Raw genomic sequence first — 19,169 nt, 5'->3', positions numbered from 1 at the left:
CCAAGCCTTAATTGGAATGAAGACGCTACACAAGTTATGATTATAATATATATGTTTTATAAGTGTAAGAATTAGCTTCCTCTTGCTATTTATAAAAGTATTTTCACACTCAGCTGCAACTACAGTCCATTGTTTAAAAGAAGTATATAAGCAACCTGCTAAGAGTTCATCAAATGTGACTCCAGCCTGCAGTTTAATTTATGCTAACCACAATGTAAACATTATACAAACACAGTACGTGAGGTTACAAATTCCATTCAACATCACAATCTTGTATGAAAACTTTGACAATACCAACAACGATGCATAAACAATACTATAAAAACATTAAAGCTAGAATACATGATAACAAATTGAGATTCTTTTGCACTTCCAGTTACTGGCGACCCATCACCCACATTTACGAAACGTTACTTTTCTTATTGCAACTGAAAGGCGGGGACATCTTAAGCAACCACAGCACAAATATATCCTTAAATAAACATATAAAATATTAAAATGTCCGTAAATACAACTCTAAAGGGAAATTCTTCATGCACCTTTGACTGGTGGTTAAAAAGGCTGATCCGGTTAAAGAGTCAGGAGTGACACAAGGAGATGCCTAATTATCGCTAGCAGCAGAATATCAACCCGGTACAAGTTAACATCACATGCAACCACACAAGATATTTCAATCCATCCTACAGAGCCATATGTCTGTTTAGAAGTGCGGCATTTAATGTATTTTTTACATTTCCAGCTTCTATTTTTAGATTTTGAATTACGCATCGAATTTATTTTCCTTTCTGTCTGTTTTATGACATTCTCAAATTTCTTTTTTGTTAATGTCGTTATAAAAATGTGATTTACGGTACGGATTGCTGCTAAGACCGACCTGTTTATACAGGTGCATGCCTCCCTTTGTGTTTGGCAAGCGGGAGACGATACCATTTTTTTGACCGCAGTGAAAATATTTTTGAAAGCCTTAACGCCAACAAATATGGATTGAGTTTCAATAAATTGTGACTCTTGACGCTCTGGAGTTAAAATATTAGTGTAGCCTAATCTTTATCTGCAACTGTGCAGACATACAGGGTTTTCACACAAAGAATACACACACAAAAACAAACCGCTGCAGAGCATTCGAATGTTGATTTAAAATTCAAAAGGTCAATGTTCTGTACGAAGCTCTGAAGCTTCAAACTATTTTGTACAGCCCCATTTTTTAGTGCTAGATATCAATTTTGATTACCGTCAGTTTTGGAATGTAAAGAGATTATTGCTGTTCTGAACAAATATTTGGCTCTTTCTCTGAGCTATAAATTGTGAAAAGTGTAGTCTACAGATTTAGCATTTTACTCTTCTAACATTGACTTATTACTTATTGACAAAATCAATGCAACAGAACAAGAGATATCGTCTTCATTATTTCACACATTCTTTGTCCCTGACAAAACTTGACGCCTTCATTACCCACAATGCAACTCGACCGCCAACAGTATGGTCAAAGATTTGGTTGTGTTAAACTAGTGTAAAGCTCCCTCTGGAGTCTCACAAGGTTTCCTACAACAAGTTCCCCTTAAAGCTTGTCAAATTGTATTTGTAGAAAAAAAAACAATCCACAGTAGTCCACACGGCTAACACAAAGATGTCCATACACAGAAACACCTCGCCCTGTGGGAGACTGGAAGCGGATGTGTGCTGCTCTTTATCAAAGGTGGGGAAGTTAACCAGTGAGACTTGATACTTCTAACACCAAAACATACAGTAAACAATCTCACCTTTGTGCAGCTTTTGCCAGTGTGGAATGGAGTTGCTGCTGCCCCTTGTGGCCAATGGGTGGAAAAACAACCACTGCAGCTGCAATTCTAACTAATCGTAGTTACGCTTTTTCTTTCTGCTCGCTGTCATCAGAGGGATTTATAAACCCATCGCTGCTAGATGAACCAAAATGAGGCAAAGAGGACGCTGCACTAGAAAACAATACTTGGACAAAAGACACAAAGGTAGCATTTATGCAGCATTGAAAGTGTTGTTAAAGAGTCTTCTTTGGTTTTACAAGACAAAAGGACATCTAGTATGAAGCTGCCAGTATGCCAGCTACCGTAACTTCCAAAACCGACTATCCAACATTCACACTCACTGCACGCCATGATTGTTAAGCTGTGTCAAGGTGCTCTCTTTTTTGATTCTTCACACAACTATAGTTGTCACCTTTCATGTCAACAGTGCAGCACTATGAATTCCTTCCATAAAAAAAATCTCACTGTTATCCCCATATCTAAAAATATTGTTCCCCCTTTTGATGCCCAGCCATTCACTCTGCCTCCGCATGTAGCTGTTCAGAACAACTAAAAACACTTGATTTCCAACGTGTTTGGACAGCACATTGTATAAACTAGTTCTGATCGAGCATAACTAGACCCTGAGGACTAACTGTTTGGTTTGGTTAACTTCCCTACCTTCAATTCAGAGGCAGTGGCTTCCCTTAGCTCAAATATACATTCGGGACCGTCTCTCACACAGTGAGACCAAACAGGGTGAAGCAACACCAGGCCTTTCTTGTAACTCACCCAGTCAATAATCTGCTATAATGAGAGAGAACAGATTGAAAATGTAACAGGGGGTTTCTAGGTCCTAACTCAGTGCCCAGGGTTCACATCCTGGTTCTGGTTTTGGTTGAGATTGTTGTTGAGATTGTGTAACGCATGGTGACGATGGTGCCGGTGCAAGTGGATGGCGTTTGACATGTCAGTAGGTTCAAATGCACTCGACACCTGGGGCATGAACTGGCGGAATATGCTGACGCTGCCGTGCCAGAAGGTCGGCTGAGGGAGTCGTCCAGCGAGGGTCCATGAGCGGGTGGTCGGATCGAACGCCTCCACCACATCTGACAGCTCAAAAGTGTTGTCATAACCACCCGACACATATAATTTACCGCCCAGGGCTGCCACACTGCCTCCAACGTGCACCTGGACAAAAGGAACAAGATAAAGAAAAATGTACTTTAGGCTGTAATACATGGAGCCCCGAAAATAACAAAAAGGTAGTAAAAGTTAAGAATATATATTGTCCCTGGGACCACAAGACAGTGTTCGCCTCGAGCCCTGATCACTGGTACCTGAGATACTGTAGTATTGGTTCTTGTGACATATTCATAATACAGGTAGTTAATTAAAATGTGTAAAAATATGAAGCTTTATACTCTTCCTTTAAATACACAGACTGCTCTGGACCAATCGCTGTCTTGAAAATTGTTTTGTTTTGGATGGAAATAGGAAATACCTTTACAATTAAATGTTTGCCAAGACCAAAAACAAAAGAAAAGTAATCAGTTGAAAAATAAGACGAGAAGGGTGAAATAAATAAAGTTTTAATTTAATGTATCAACTGATTGGAGGTTAAATGAAAGCTATAAAGCTTTACATTTCGTTTTAGACACCATATGATTTATTCAACAAAACTAAGTATTACTTATTGATTTATTTTTGCTATATTTTGGGCTCATCTGATAACCATTTACTGCCTCTTGTTGAATTTGGGGACGTTAGGTTAAATTCATATCATAAGAGGCAGTTATCATTTTAAAGTAATCATACAGAAGTCATTAAAAATGCCGATTAATTCATCTATCCCCTTAACTGTATTCAGAGAAGCTATATCAATTTGTGGCAAACTGTAGCAGTTGTTGTTTTATTTATGTTTTTTTATGATGATCTTTGGATTTACTGCAGTGTTGCCGAGACCTCCAACCAAAGTCAGAACTATTAGAGATCATAACAGATTGCTAAAAAAAAACATGCTCACAGACAAGTGTCAGATGTGAAATACAAACCTGGGTCATCGGACTAATCTTGTCCCACTCGTTCGTTTGAGGATTATAAACGTCGACCTCTGCTGAGTCATCCCTATGAATAGAAAGAAGCACATCAAAGTCAAGCCTGTGCTAAAACAACCATGACTTGAACTTCATCCATGCAAACGTCACTGACTATTGCAACAACAATGTATAATGAACAAGTATCTATTCTGGACTTTTTAAATAGTGACTTATATCCCAAACATTAAAGTAGTCTTCCTGTAAGCAGGGAACTGGGCAGGGAAGAAGATGCAGATGAGTCCATTGGCGCACTCAAGTGGTAGAACAACAGAATGACTGTTTACTAGATGAAATAGTCATGCCTTTATCAGTTTTCAAGTGTTAACCAGATGTTGAAGAAGTTCTCCGATAAACAGTTTTTATTTACTTAAGTATTAAAAGTACTGTGACTGATATATTATTATAAATGACATCATTATTACAGATGTATCAATGTGTAAGCAGCAACAGTTTTATCTGGTCGAGGTGAAGATAGTTTTAGGTAGCTTTGTCCAGTGGTTCCCGACCTAGGGGTTGGTCCTCTCAAAAAGGTCACAAGATAAATCTGCGGGGTCGTGGGATGAATAATGGAAGATGAAAGAAGGAAAAAGAAAGTTCCGATACATACATTTGGATTTACTTTCAAATGTCTCTTATCTTTGCTTTTTTGTGAAATATTGGGAGAGCTTTACCCCTTTTGAGTCACTGACATTGTGTCATTTAGATTAAAAATGTTTTAGAAGTTAAGAGGGGGAAATGTCTCATTTTGGTAGATCCGTCCCAACTACACACCAACTTTTTCTAAAAACTTTGGAAACATCGTGTTAGTGTGTTGAACTTTATAAGCATATCATTTTCAATCTTAATCTGAGAAGTAACTTGTAAATTTGGAGGAAAAAGTACAATATTTCTCTCTGAAATGTAGTGGACTAGAAGTATAAAGTAGCATAAAATGAACATACCCAAGAAAAGTACCTCAAAATTGTTGTTTAAGTACAGTGCTGGAGTAAATGATCTCAGTCACTTTCCACCACTGGTGTTTACAGTTAGTATCTGGATCCATTTTTTGAAAAGAAACCAATCCTATTCTTCTCCCACCTACACACTAAATGATGGTAAATTAAACTATAACGATTCATTTAAACGTCTAACTGAAGCCACTTTTCTCCTCACCTTATGAAGTAGATGAGGCTTTTGAGGGTCACGGTTTTGGGTGTGAAGGACCACGGCGGCAGCTGTCCACAGCTGACCATGGCCCAGCGGTTAGTGTCTGCATCATAGCTTTGGATGGCCATGGTCTCCTCCCCGGTCAGAGAGCCGATGGCGTACAGGCGTCCATTGCAAGTGGTGGTGGAGCAGTTGTCCATGGCGTGCAGCATGGGCGCCAAGGCCTCCCAGCAGTCCAGAGCCTGATCGTAGCGCTCGGTGCTGTCCGACGCCACCACGTAGAGCTGACCTTTCATCACACAAGAGCTGTGGTACTCGCGGGCCTTCAGCATTGGCGCCGCCTCTGTCCACTCGTTGACGCTAGACTTGTAGCGCCACACACCGTCGTAGAGGCGAGAACCATCAGAGCCACCTGGAGAATACAGACATGTTGTTTTGATAGTTAATATGCATAAAGGATTTGGTCTTGTTGCTGCCTGGTACACTACAACTGCAAATTATAATAAACTGCAAAGCAAAACAGCAGATACTTTTCAATCCTCCATGTCGTAAGATGAACAACAATGCTGTCCAAAATCAAAGATTTAATGTTTCAAGCTACTTTGTTGCCCTCAGAGTTTCTCATCATGATTTAATTGTTGATTGCACACTGTAATGGCTGCAGATGAATAACCATCTTGGTTTTTTATTGGTTCCCTTTAAACCTTTCTTTCGCTATGCTATTTGGTGTGCTTCCGGGTATTATCTCTCTGGGGAAAATGTAGGCTCAATTTACGGCACAAAGAAAGTGCGTCAGCCACTGTGCAGCCAAAACGAGAAGAGAAAAACACCATATCTTTTTTTCCACAGTAGCTATCTCTCGTTACCAAAGACTATCAATGGAAGTTCTTTGCAGTTACTATCCCAAGAAGCGGAAATGGTGGAAGAAGCAGCAACCAAAGTAACTCTTGAAAACAAAATGTAGTGTGTGTGTGTGTGTGTTGGTAGTTGCTAGACTGTGAGGTAAACTGAAAGTGTTCCGGTTGTCTTTTCTACAGTGGCACCAACAACAGTTCCACTTGGAAATGCAAAGGGGGAAAAAAAGTTTCAAGTGTCCGTTTCCAATTTTAAACAAGCTTAGTGGACCTTCTAAATATTTATTCAAGATTGACACCACTTATATTACATTTACTTATTAAATGAAATCGTATCAAAGGCTATAAAATGAAATCTAAATCGACCTGTCAACATTATGTTATGAAATGTTATTTCATTTCATAGTTATTTCTGTCATCTAAGGAAGGGGGTAACACTGCTGAATTTGTTTTCAAGCTCTGAAACATGAAGATGACGATGATAACACTGCTGCTGTCCTGGCAGCACTCCATGTCCTTCCTCACTTCGCCTTGGTCACACAGGGAGACAATAACCAAAGAGCCTGCAGTTTATTTATATAAGCCCAGTCTGACGCCCATTTCATAAGATGAAGGAGCGGGAATGGAAATCTACTGACTGGAGCGTTCGCACTACAGTGAATCTAAAATAACAGCGACTGTAATAACACTGTCTGTGGCTTGTCCTTCAGCAACTGGGACACCAGATAAAGCTGAACTCTTACTTCAAGATGGAGTACATTATCCTCTGTGCTACCTTTTCTTTGCTCTAGAATACTATGTTGATTTCCTCAATGCAAATTTCGATAAATAACAGTTTTCATGCAAGACCTCAATATTATAGTTTGTAGAAAAGGTGTTTGAACGTATTTAACAAACTTACCTGTGACATACATGTCGTTTCCGAGGGCAGCTATGCTGTAGCCTCCTCCGAGGTGGTCAGGGAACTCGGCCAGGTAGCGCCACTGTCCGGTCTGGGGGTTGTAACAGTCCACTGTGACCAGCTCATCACAGTCCTGGTCGCAGCCTCCTACCACCACCAGGATTTCTGCCAGCCCTGTAGACGGCCGTGGTCGCATCCGGTGGCAGGGTCTGTCATGACGGTCGTACTCGCAGGACTGGAAGCTGCGAGCCTCGTTCACCATGCGAAGGCAAGTGGGTGAAAGGTAGACGAGCGGGTCGCTCTCCACATGGGCCAACAGAAAGAACCTCCTGACGAAGGGCAGTCGGATCTGCTGGAGGAGCTCGGGCCAGTAGTGTAGCCTTCGCTGGAGGTCAGACTTCACCCAGCGCACTGCAATTTGATAAACTGCCTCCTCCTTGTCAACGCAAAACTCATCGTCTGACACAAACTCGAGGAGGCGCTTCCACGGCAACCTGTTAAAGTCTGTCGCTTTGGCCAGCTCCATTATGTTTTTGAGGACAAAGCGGCGAGCGCTTGTCGCCAGCTCTCGGCAAGCGTAGGCCTCTGCAAAGTCCTGGATCTCTAAGCAGTTGTTGACATCCAGTCGCTGCTCAAGAAAAGCACAGCAGGCTTCCTTGACAGAGGGGAACTGAAACAGATCTGCTGTCTTTAGCAGGACGTCCACATTATCCTGTGTGACCGTGACCCGTCCCGTGTAGCAGAAGTCCACCAGCAGACCTAAAAGCTCAGCTGACACCTCATGTAGAACTACCCGGTCCATAGCACTCTCCTTTAAAGTTCCTGCGAACATAGCTCGAAAGTAGGTGCTGGCAGCGGCCAGCACTGTGCGGTGGCAGTGGAACTCGCGACCCTCAGCACACAAAGTCACATCGAAAAACTTTCGTTCGGCACGGAGTTCATGGATTCCCCGCAGCAGGTTGAAGGCATGGGCCGTGTCGAAAAAAGGCAACGTGGACGGTTGTGTCTGCAAGACTGGCTTTTCCATCTCTCCTCTCTCTTTGTGTCTCAGTATCTGGCGGTTGTGGTCACAACGATGTTATCGTCTAGAAAAGATATACACCAGAAACATACATCAAATTCGAACCCAACACATTTGACATTATAACATTAAATGTTACACATCATCTAGGGCTGCTACAAACAATTACTTTCAATATCAATTATGCTGATTAAGTGTCAAAATGTCAAACAAATTGTGAAAAATACCCATTGCCGTTTCCAAAAGCCCTTCCTAAAGTCTTCAAATTGCTAATTTTGACCGAGCAACCGTTCAAAACACAAAGCTGTTCAGTTTACAAACACTTTTTTACAAAAAAGCAGCAAATCCTCACAATTAAGGACCTGGGACAAATTATTTTTTTGCTATTTTTCAAAAATGTTATAAAATCTATATAAGGTGGCCTGTGATGGTTTAGGATGACTTTTAAACATTTTCAAAAAGTTTCAAATTTAAAAACAAAGAACAAAAGCAAAGAGAATGCATCATTACACATTTCCAAATCCTCAGATGCCAGATGAAATGTTGAAATTCATAACAAATTCAGTTAACTACACTGACAAAAAGTGGTTATTTCAGAAACTATACAACTCAACTTGGAAGTATTGTAACAGCCGGCTGAATTATTTTGAAACAATAAACGCTAAGAACAGTTCTTTCTCCTACCTGATGAGCCCTTCTAGGCACTCTTCGTCTAGAAAACACGACCGCAAAGCTCAGCACTACTCCGGTGAATTCAAGCTCCAGCTTCTTACCTTGTTTAAGATACAGAGCTCGCTTGTGCTCAGGGGCTATAAATATACCAGCAGTGTCCATTTCCAGGCAAGGGTGGGAGGGGGGTTTAGGGAGAACACCTAACAGAACTGTAGGCTGACGCTGTCGGGAGAGAATAAACCCCCCACTGGTATGTCTCTGTGGTCAGTCAGCCATAAGTAAGTGGTCTTACTCACCAGGCCTCCTCACCACCCCCGCAAAGCAGCACACCAAAACACAGAGATCCCTGTCATAATATTCTGCAGCCAGGTTACCAAAGTACCCACAGCAGCACAGGCCGGCTCTGATCAAAGCTGACAAACAGGAACAAGGACTGCCCTCATGTCAAAAACAATACTCTTAATCAACTGTTGCCGTCATGAATGTTAAAATTATACATTTACAGTTGGCTACGAGATCCAGCTGTATTTACTGCTCAGTGCCAGTTAGTGAATGTGAGAATTTTGCTAAATCTAGATTGTTTTCTAGATCCAAAAATTCCTTAGTTATTCATTTTTAGTTCCAGCTTCAGTAAAGTGAGGATTTGCTGCTTTTCTCTGTATTATTCTTTTATTTGCAAACTGAACATCTGCAGTTTTTAGACTTAAGACATCTGACATCTCCTCGGACTGTGTGATATTGTGATGGGCATTTCATATGATTTTCTGACGTTTTATGGTCTTAAAAGACCAAGCAATTAATTGAGAAAATAATAAAAATAATACAGATAATTGAAACAGAATATATTTAAGTTTTAGACTGTTGGTCAGAGAAAAAAAAATTGTTCGTCACCTTAATGGACTGTGGGGAATTTTCACTATTTTCTTAGACCAGATGATAAATCGAGAAAAGAATCGGAAGATTAATCTATTAATAAATGTTGACATCAGTGACACATTTCCAGTTGACAACAATTGTTAATGTATGTCAATATGGAGTTGCTCACTTTGAGTCATTTTATTTTTGTCTTGAGACCAGGAGACAAATAGCTACTGAGAAAGTATGAGCCTACATGAAAGGCCTATCTAGGATTCTTGTCAATATTTTTGAGATAATCATTCCTTCTCAAAATACGTAAGTATGTCCTTACAGAGATTTGTTTAAAGGTTGTATTATAGCCCTCCGGTCCTCTGGCCAAAAGGACTTAACACACATTCCACACAAGGGTTCAACAATGCAGCGGAGCACATACCGTATAGCTCTGTGTGGGATCAAACTACTCTCCTGAAGGCCAGACAGGACCTCACAACTCAGACCTGCACTGAAAAAACACCTAACATCTGTGTAAGTGATTGTCTTTATGTTAAAAGAAGATAATGGCATTTCCTTACATAGACGTCATGAGCTTTCCTTTCACTCAGTTGTGTATATTTCTTACTCCAACTGCCCTCTGTTACAAATACTGAAAGTAAAGTCATTTAACCATAACATCTGGTCTTTATCTGAATATTTTAGCCCTTTTTCTTTTTATCTTTTACCTCACAATATCACAAAGAACAAAGCCATGACTTAGCTTAATACTTCTCACTCCACAATCAGCGTGTTTACCAACCAGATCCAAGAACAGCCAACAGAAATCGATGCCCTCAAATGAAGGGAGAGAAGGAAGGTGAGAGGGAGGGAAATAATAGAGGTGTGGAAACAATCTCACTGCTATGACTGACGAGTACATAGAGACCAGTTTAACAGCCAGCATTGAAGGCAGAGGGACCCTATGCCCTCTTTCAACACGTACTATAACATTGTTAGCCTAAAATACAATGCTGTTAGTCAGAGGACTTAAGTAACATCGTGGACAAAGCGCTAGAGGATGGGAGGGTGACCATGTTATTAGTGTATTTGGAGACAGGCGAATAATCAGAACTACAGTAAATAGAAAACTTTGACTAAGTGAACTTACTGAATCCGAGTTCAAACCAGGAACAAGATTGAGAGTCTACGGCCGAGCTAGCGGCTTTAAGCTAGATGCTATCGTAAGTGCTAATATGCTCACATGGTAACATGGTTAGCATGCTGAAGTTTAGCAGGATAAATGTTACCTTTGTTGCCATCTTGGTTTAGTTAGTTAGCATGCTAGCATTTGCTTATCAGCACCAAACACAAAATATAGCTGAAACTGATGAGAATGTCATTAATATGATTTTAGTCACCAGGTATTTTGTCCAAAACCAAATTATTTGACAAACTACCTTTTGACTTGATGATGGCACGAGAGGAAAACTTGAGGGATTGACAAAATGATTACAGATAACCCTGAAGGGGATATCAATGTTTGAACCCAATTTCATGGCAATCCATCCAATAGTTGTTGAGATATTTCACAAAGACTACAGAGGTCAAGCTGCGCTTGAAGACAAAGTAAAGTCAGTAAGATTCATCCTCTGAGGGGCATAAAATATATTAACCAACCCACAGAGTAAAGTCATGTGTGTTAAGTAAAAGTTTCTAGGGAACCAAAAAAACAAACAATGCAAAAATCACAACATCATCTTGTAAAAAGCCAACTTTGAACACTGCAATCTAGGGAAAAAAAGTGCTTAATTTATTCACTGCAATGCATAACTTCGTGCCAGAGCCCCATAAAACTGTGTGGCTTCCAGGAGTCCAAGGATTCAGCGTGTACATAATGTTTATGCAGGAGCTGTCCTGTGGTTGTGAACTGGGTAAATCAAAAACAGGCTCAGTTTTCATGAAGCCGTTGCAGTGTGATCTTCATCACTTGGTTTGAATGCTAGCGTTGCCCCTTGCTGGTGTTAGCGAGCAATTACCACCAAAGACAATTTACATAGAGGCTTTAACATTATTTTGCATTTCTCTCATCTCAGTATCAGTTATCATAACAGGAGAACAGCTCTACTGTTTACAGAATCACATTGGCTATTCATATTTAATATCTTAGTTTGCAAGTGTTAAGATCAGGCTACATTTATTGTACATGACAGAATATGAAAAGAGGCACATAAGCTAGAAGGCCTTTTTCTGCAACAGTGCTCAGTTTTGTGTGGTGTTGCACAGCACCTTCAGGGCTCACCACACTGAGACAGCTGCTCTCACTGCTGTCGATCCAGGCTACTGGGGCCGAGGCAGCCATCAGAGTGGAGTTCTCCACAGCTGAGCCTGTCCTGGCCATAAAAAGGCAACTGCACCACACTCACTCATATCAACCCCCACTGAGGAGGGCACAAGGCTACAAGCTGCAACAAGGCCCATGTTCAGAAAAATAAATAAAAATCTAAATATTCTTGATTGCTTGGATTCAGGTTGCTCAGCATTACAGTTCATCACAGCTCAAAACAACAGCTTGACTGTGACTTCGACAACTACTGTTGTCAGTTTCTTTTCTTTTTTTTTTAATCTTTCTTTAGATGTTTTCCATTGCCATTAAAGTGAGATTCATGTTTTTGTTATTCTGTGATATAATACAGTCACCACATCATGAACTGTGATATACATAAAAGGTCATATTGCCTAACCCTAACTCACGCTTTTAAGTTTGATATTGCTTGTATCCAACTACATTTGAGAGGGTAATATTGTATACTTTTTTACAGCTATAGTTACTTAGCAGCTTATCATTTTACATGTAGGCACATATGATGAACTAATAAAAAAGATGCATTGCTTTATATTAAACTACCCAACACTTACATAAAGTTGTTAGATTTTAGCTCCACCTTTCCAATTAATCCAATCCAATTACAATTCTGCTTCAATGGAAATTCCTCAGTATTATACTATAGAATAATAGTATTCCAATAACATGCTGTATATTGTAAATATAACAATCTGAGAGGTGCATTTTGCATGGTGAGTTCTTTAATTGTTTTTCGCCACTGCTAGTTATGTACTTTCACTTGAGCAAAATGTTGTATGCAGGACTTTTTACTCGGATAACCCTGATGAAGGCCACAAAACGAAACAACACTGGTCTTACAATAAAGTTGTTCCATCTATATATATATACATACATATACACACACCCTATACGTCCCTTCTCCATACACATGGGTGAGGTTCTGCCAAAAACCCTCACTCTGCTTCTACAGGACTTTTACTTGCGATATAATTTTATTACTGCTGTATTGCTCCTTTTACTAAAATAAAAGCTTCTTTCTCTACATATTCCACTACAGTGCCTGGCTGAAGTGTCCTTGTATTCAGTGAACCCCTACCAGGTCAAGTAGTACTTCTCATGACTGAGCTCACAGTCCTGCTACGGCCAAGTGAATAAAGCAGCACATTATTCATTAATCTTGTATTGGGAGAGCAGGCCAAAGGGAATGCTAATGCCACCCAGAAGGCTTGTTTCACATTTATAAAACCACAAGAGATCATATCAAATACTAAGCAATGTGCCCCTCCATCTGCCCCTACATTCCTCTAATTCCAGCTCCTATCACAAGAATTACACTTCGAGGTTACAATCAGTGGATGAGGAATTATTCAGACCTTTAATATGAATATATCCAGCAATACTACATTGAAAAATACTTGGTTCCAAGTAAAAGTCCTGCATTCAACCTCTTACTTTACTAACAGTACAGAAGTATAATCATGAAATAAACTTAAAGTGCCAAACTCATTATGCAGAATGGTCCATTTCATAACATGTATAATATTTCTGGATAATAATTATTAATTGATTTATGTGTTGGCCTATACAACACTTTAATGTTACAGCTGAAGGTGGCGCTAGCTTTAACCACCATAAATACTGCTGGGTATCTTAACTGTAAGACATAATTGTTTATCATATTTTTTTTACTTTGTATTCATAATCTTAATCTGCAAAGTCACCAAAGATGATAAATAAATGCATGAGAGTAGAAAGTACAATATTATAGTGGATTAGAAGTAGAAATAAAATAGAAATACTCAATAAAAAGTAGTTGCACCTACCTCCTAAGTGTACATAGTAAATATACTAATGTACCTAGCTACATTCCACCACTTGTAATAATAAACATTTGCATCCCTGCTGCAGCCATACAAGTCCACATTATTGAGCACAGGGAGGCCTCAGTCAGAGAAAACAATTTCTCTTCTCAAAGCCATGTTTGGCTCGTGATAATATTCAAATGCAGTGGCTGATGCCAGATCATAACTCAGATGCATATGGCATAAAGACACACACACACACACATACATAGAAAGTGTCACCTAAAGCGACTTATTATCACAACAATGCTTTGCATGGAAAATTGTTGAGCAACTTTTTGCATAACGCATCGACTCGTTTTCAAAACCCCCGTGCAAGTGCTATACGCATTTTTATAATAGCGTAGTCTATATACCAAACATGATTTCAAAGCAATAATATGTCCTGCAGATCACCGCCTAAGAACATAAAAGTCTTGTTTACAAATGGCTCGTTGCGTTGTATTTTTTCCTATCGCTCTTAAGTTTACGTACCGCTGTTGTCAATCTGTCCTCCTGGAAGAAAACAAAACATAAAAAACGTGACAACTCAGATTTAGTCAGTTGTCTTCTCCCGATGTTGATGATTTTAAAGAGTATTAGGAGTTAACACCGTATAAATCGAGCTGTTAGACGCCGTGAATCTCTTCGGCCTCCCTGCGCCATGATACCCTCAACTCGAATACACGTTGCCTTCACGTGGTGTCGGAATTATCACACTCAACACGGAGACAATCAATCCTTGGTCATGCATCGGCTAGTAAACCATGCTGCGAGGTTATATATCGGGAATTGTTTGTGATATATACATTCTGGTGTGTTCGTCATTTTACTATTTGTTCAAGTTAGAACTATAGTCCATATTGTGCTATTTTTTACCAACAAGTTTTCTACACATTGTGTCACACCTCTCAACAATGTTAAATGAAAGCGCACTTACCAACAACCAACTATTACTACAATATAAATATAAGTTAAAATAATCAAACGAATGGCCAAAATATACAAATAAGAGTTGGGGAAATACGTTGCAAATAGTTAATAATTTAGTTTTAGACCAAAATAAACTCCTTTGCATGTCTAACATACCTTACATACCTACAGGTAGACGCTTTGAACGAGTACTTGAACGCAACATCTAAAACTCATATATCTCAGCTAAAACTATTATCTATGCAAGTACTTGCAATATATGATCCTGAAAAAATGTATAAAAATTGGATCCCCAAATTACATAGTCAATTGAACTTACAACTCCTATTAAATTACATAACACTGAAAATATTTAGTTGTGAGCACTAAGTAATGTCTGAAATCAACCTGAAGGTTCCCATACATGCCAATGCTGCCATTGTGCCACTGATCTCAAGGTCAAAAGAAGCTTCAAGGTTGATCTAATCTATCTTATATCCATGGGCTGAGACATTGCATGCAATACCATCTTTTTTTATTATTATTATTTATCCAATGTGTGGATTTTAATTGATATATCTTATTTCTAAAAGAAAACATATAGAAATAAGTTTAATTTAAAAGTTTGGCATTTGACTGACGGGTTATGTGAGAAGGTTTCTGTAAAACATATAGAGAAACTGGTCTTACAAGGTTAAGGATTACCAAATGTTTTCATGTCAAGGTTCCCCACAAACAGTATGTATTTTTGGAAGCCTCTTTCTACCAACATGATGAAGAAAAATCATGTTAGTCCTTCTAAGGACTTATTATCGCGAAAAAATGGCTCAGTATCTCAAAATAATGAAATACTTTCTCACATTGATGACTGAGTATCTTAAAATAATGACTTAGTATTTCAAAATAATGACTTGGTATCTCAATATGACAGTATTTTGTACCGTATTTTTGAGATAAAGAGTCATTACTTTAAGAAAATGTCTTATTATAATGACTTACAGGATCTTTTTTTCTTCATTACATTGTCAAAAATGGGCTTCCATAGTCACATGGGACCCTAATTTGGCAATATTTAGAGAGAAACATCATGTGATATTTGTGATATGTGACTTGTTTCAGAGAGGTTTGGATTGTCTGGAAAAATAGAACCATTTTGTCAAATGATGGCAAACCCTGGTGACAGTGCTGAGAATAAAAGAAAAGGGTCAAAACCCGGTCAAAAGGAGACGTAAGAGGTTCTGTCATGTCAAGGTAGAAAAAACAAAGGTGTAAAAAATGAATAATGGCTGAACTCTATATAGCTGCTTTGTTTTCACAGTCCTGGTAATGGCTCACTGCCAAATTCAAACTGTCAGGAGTGATCAGTCCATCATCATCCCGCTTTACTTAATTTCAGATCTTTCAGTTTGAGAAATAGCTGGAAAGACAAGCAGTGATTCCCTTTTATGGCTACTCTGCTTAAGCTGTACTGTTCCTTTAATGGCACTTTAATTATCATCAACAAGGATTTCGGCATTAAATTGTATTCAGGTCATCTTTTGAACAATGCTGTGAGCATGAAATTATGGAATCCCATCAGTCCTCCACCATGCCTCCTAGTGTTTGCCTTTTTCTCTCATCTTCTAATTAAAAGCATCATCAACATTTTCCTTCTCTCACTGGCCTCATTTGGAAAAGTAATATTAGTTTAAAGGAGTATCTATACACAACCCATTCTTTGTGCAAACAAACCTTGTACATGATATGTTTGTGCTTGAATATGAATCAAATATATAGATAGAAACAATTTAAAAGACAAAGTCATGTCTCAGCCTAAACTAACGAAGATGAAATTCAGATGATTCTCGTATGAATTAATAAATTTAACCATCAGGTTTTCTCAGCCCCTTTCATATCTGGCAGACAACTGACCAGGGAATATCCACAAAGGCTATCAAACATTTTATTTCTATAAACTGCTTAATATTCAGTCCATGGAGGACACATGTACAGTAATCTACCTTTGCTGCTCAGGGGGATTACGAAAAGGCAAGAAAGAGATAATGGCCTGGAATATAAAATGTAGAATAAAGAGGGAATTACCCTTTCCGGTGCAATTAAGAGTGACCTGCTGTTGAACTTTTCTGGCCTAATTTTGTCCTTCAGGCACTGTAGGTGTGGGAATGTCTGACAGACATTTTCACAGGGGTAACAGTGACATTGAACAAAAAGCTGCCAACTTAGCAACTCAAAGAGGGTCCTCTAACAATGTACTGACATTTGGTATCACTTTAGTGAGATAAAGTAATTCAATTCTCTATATAATACTTGGTTTTCTTCAGGACTGTAGTTGAGCCTTTAGCCAAAATATGCAGATATAGTTTTAAAGACATAATCGGACTTTTCTTTTTTTTTGGAAGTACAATAAACGATTGATACCCCTCGCTTTAGGACTATTATTAAGTTACAGCAAGAAGACGGTTAGCTTAATTTAGCGTAAACACTGAAAACTAGGGGTTTCGGCTAGCCTTGCTTTGTCTAAAGGTTACAAAATCTGCGTACCAGCAGCTCTTAAGCTCAACATGTAATATCTTGTTTGTTTAAACATCACAAAAAGCTAAGTGTTAAAAACGACATGGAATAAGGAGGGTTAAATGTTGAAGTACTGTATTATTTAAATTGAAGTATATTTTCAGGCCATTTGAGGGCAGCTGGAAACACAACACTGGCATCTCCTCAATTGTGGCCCCACCTTATTGGCAAATATTGTGAAAGCTATGGGAAAATAATCTACCATCAGCCCAAGATTTTACCGCTTCCATGTTCCTCCAACAGCAAGTGATAAATGAACACAAGGCATATTTTAAAATGTAATGTTTACACCCATCAGTAGATGGAGACATACCGTAGTATTTATGTTCTAGCCACAATTAACATCTGTTGACCATAACTCTCAGAACAAAAATAATATCTCCCTCATTAATAAAGGAATAATAATGAAAAAACATGATCTTGACACTATATTGCTTCTGGGTATCCTTGACTAATTTGCACTGGCTGTAAACAAAACTTTGCTTCTGTAAAATTATCCATTTAAGGGGGTTATATTTTAGTGGTGGCAAGCCTGCCTGTTTACATGAAGTCAGCCGAGACTGTAGACTCTACAGACTGTAATATTAAGTTTCCATGCTAATTGTAAATCCATTAGTTAATACATTTGGCTGCAAAGTCCTTTATAAGCTCTAACTACTAGTTAGTTTCAAACAAGGTTGCACCATTAAACAAAAACTTTATAATAATTCGAATATAACTGATGTTACTCAGTTTAAAACATTACTGACATTGTGTTTTAAGATTTGATTAAGTGTTTAGAAAAGAATTATATCAACAGAAGAACTTGATTATGTGATTTGTGTTTTGATTTAATTATGTGTTAGTTAGCCACTAAATAAAAACACGTAAATGAGACTGATCTTGCAAACAGGTGGTCAACAGACTAATGTTCTGTAGCTCAATACAGAACATTTGTATTTTAGTCTGGAGTTATGTCCAACACCAATATTAGGCTATCTTGGGTCAATTGTTAAGTGTTAATGGGATCAAATAACATAATCATGATCCCATAGTTATCCAGGAATTAAGCTGTCTCGGACTTTGAAAATCTCTTATGTAAACAATTAAATATGGAATTACTATAGTCACGTCCAGGCATCATATGAAGTTGATTTTAAACTGTGAATTCAATCAACTGATTTCCGCATTATTTCTTGCTATGGGCATAAAAACAGACAAAAAGTTGGCTTATAAAGCTCTCTCATGGTACAGCAGTAAATCGACTGGACAGCAGTTATATCTGTGACACAGATGCTTTATGGACATTTGTTGTTTTGATGCTCTGTTGAATATTTAAGGGCACAGCACAGTGGCTGTGTTAATTATTGATACGACAAACTGCAGCTTTGAAAGTCAATACATCTCCCTAGAGACGAAAAGTGAAAAAAAAAAAACATTGAAGAAGTTATATATCAATGTGAAGTGTGAGCGAAGCGGAATAACAGAGTAAAACGAGATGGAGAAAAAAAGTGATGAACACACGGTTGCTGATGAAGGGAGAAAACGCATAAGATATAAAACAAAGCTGACTTGCACTTAAAGTCAGATTTGCATGTAGGACAGTTATACAACAATACATGACAATAACAAGCTTCTTGTGTTGTGCTACGATATCAAAAGGTCAAGATGTACTTTGGTTAATTTAATTCCAAATTTATTGTTGCACAGCGGTGCCTCTCCATGTGGTGATGCCTTTGATGGCCCCGATAATAACGCACCCTGGGCTTGATGTAGAAGTAGGTGTATTATTTGTAGATCTGGGTGTCGGGGAAAAAGCAGAGCATTCGGTAGCAGCATTACATTACATTACATTACAGTCATTTAGCAGACGCTTTTATCCAAAGCGACTTACAATCAGTAGTATATTACATATCATTCACCCATTCACACACTGATGACAGGCTACCATGCAAGGTGCCACCATCAGACTCTAACTAACATTCATGCAACATCCAGTCCACACCGATGGCAAGCCTTCGGGAGCAACTTGGGGTTAAGTATCTTGCCCAAGGACACATCGACTGCTGAAGCCGGGTATCGAACCACCGACCTTCTGATTGGAGAACTACCTTGCTCTCTACGCCACAGCCGCCCAGCAGCATAAAATATTGAACAAACTCATCTTTATTGTGCTTAACTGTATCACTATGAGAGGGAGGATGCTGCTGGGGCTTGGTCAGCAAAGCCTTGGATACA

General features: G+C 38.8%; 1 protein-coding gene across 1 annotated transcript; it reads right to left on the bottom strand.

The window, feature by feature from the left end:
- Positions 1 to 34: 34 nt before the first annotated feature.
- Positions 35 to 14,144, bottom strand: klhl21 (kelch-like family member 21). The gene is made up of 5 exons (XM_054609067.1): positions 13,965 to 14,144; positions 6,761 to 7,845; positions 5,012 to 5,417; positions 3,815 to 3,887; positions 35 to 2,951 (listed from the first exon to the last, which is right to left on the bottom strand). Exons 2-5 carry the CDS (start codon positions 7,785 to 7,787, stop codon positions 2,622 to 2,624), a joined length of 1,836 nt encoding a protein of 611 aa, XP_054465042.1. The 5' UTR covers positions 7,788 to 7,845; positions 13,965 to 14,144; the 3' UTR covers positions 35 to 2,621.
- Positions 14,145 to 19,169: the final 5,025 nt, after the last annotated feature.

The sequence above is a fragment of the Anoplopoma fimbria genome, chromosome 12 (assembly GCF_027596085.1).
Source record: "Anoplopoma fimbria isolate UVic2021 breed Golden Eagle Sablefish chromosome 12, Afim_UVic_2022, whole genome shotgun sequence".
Taxonomy (NCBI): Eukaryota; Metazoa; Chordata; class Actinopteri; order Perciformes; family Anoplopomatidae; genus Anoplopoma; species Anoplopoma fimbria.
The sequence above is the reverse complement of the archived record's forward strand: the minus strand, read 5'-3'. Positions and strand labels throughout refer to the sequence as shown.

Coding starts and splice junctions, on each gene's coding strand:
- klhl21 (XM_054609067.1), bottom strand. CDS start 7,787: ATGGAAAAGCCAGTCTTGCAGACACAACCGTCCACGTTGCCTTTTTTC. Junction 5,418..6,760: donor AAACGACATGTATGTCACAG/GTAAGTTTGTTA, acceptor TGTATTCTCCAG/GTGGCTCTGATGGTTCTCGC. Junction 3,888..5,011: donor AGCCTCATCTACTTCATAAG/GTGAGGAGAAAA, acceptor TTCTATTCATAG/GGATGACTCAGCAGAGGTCG.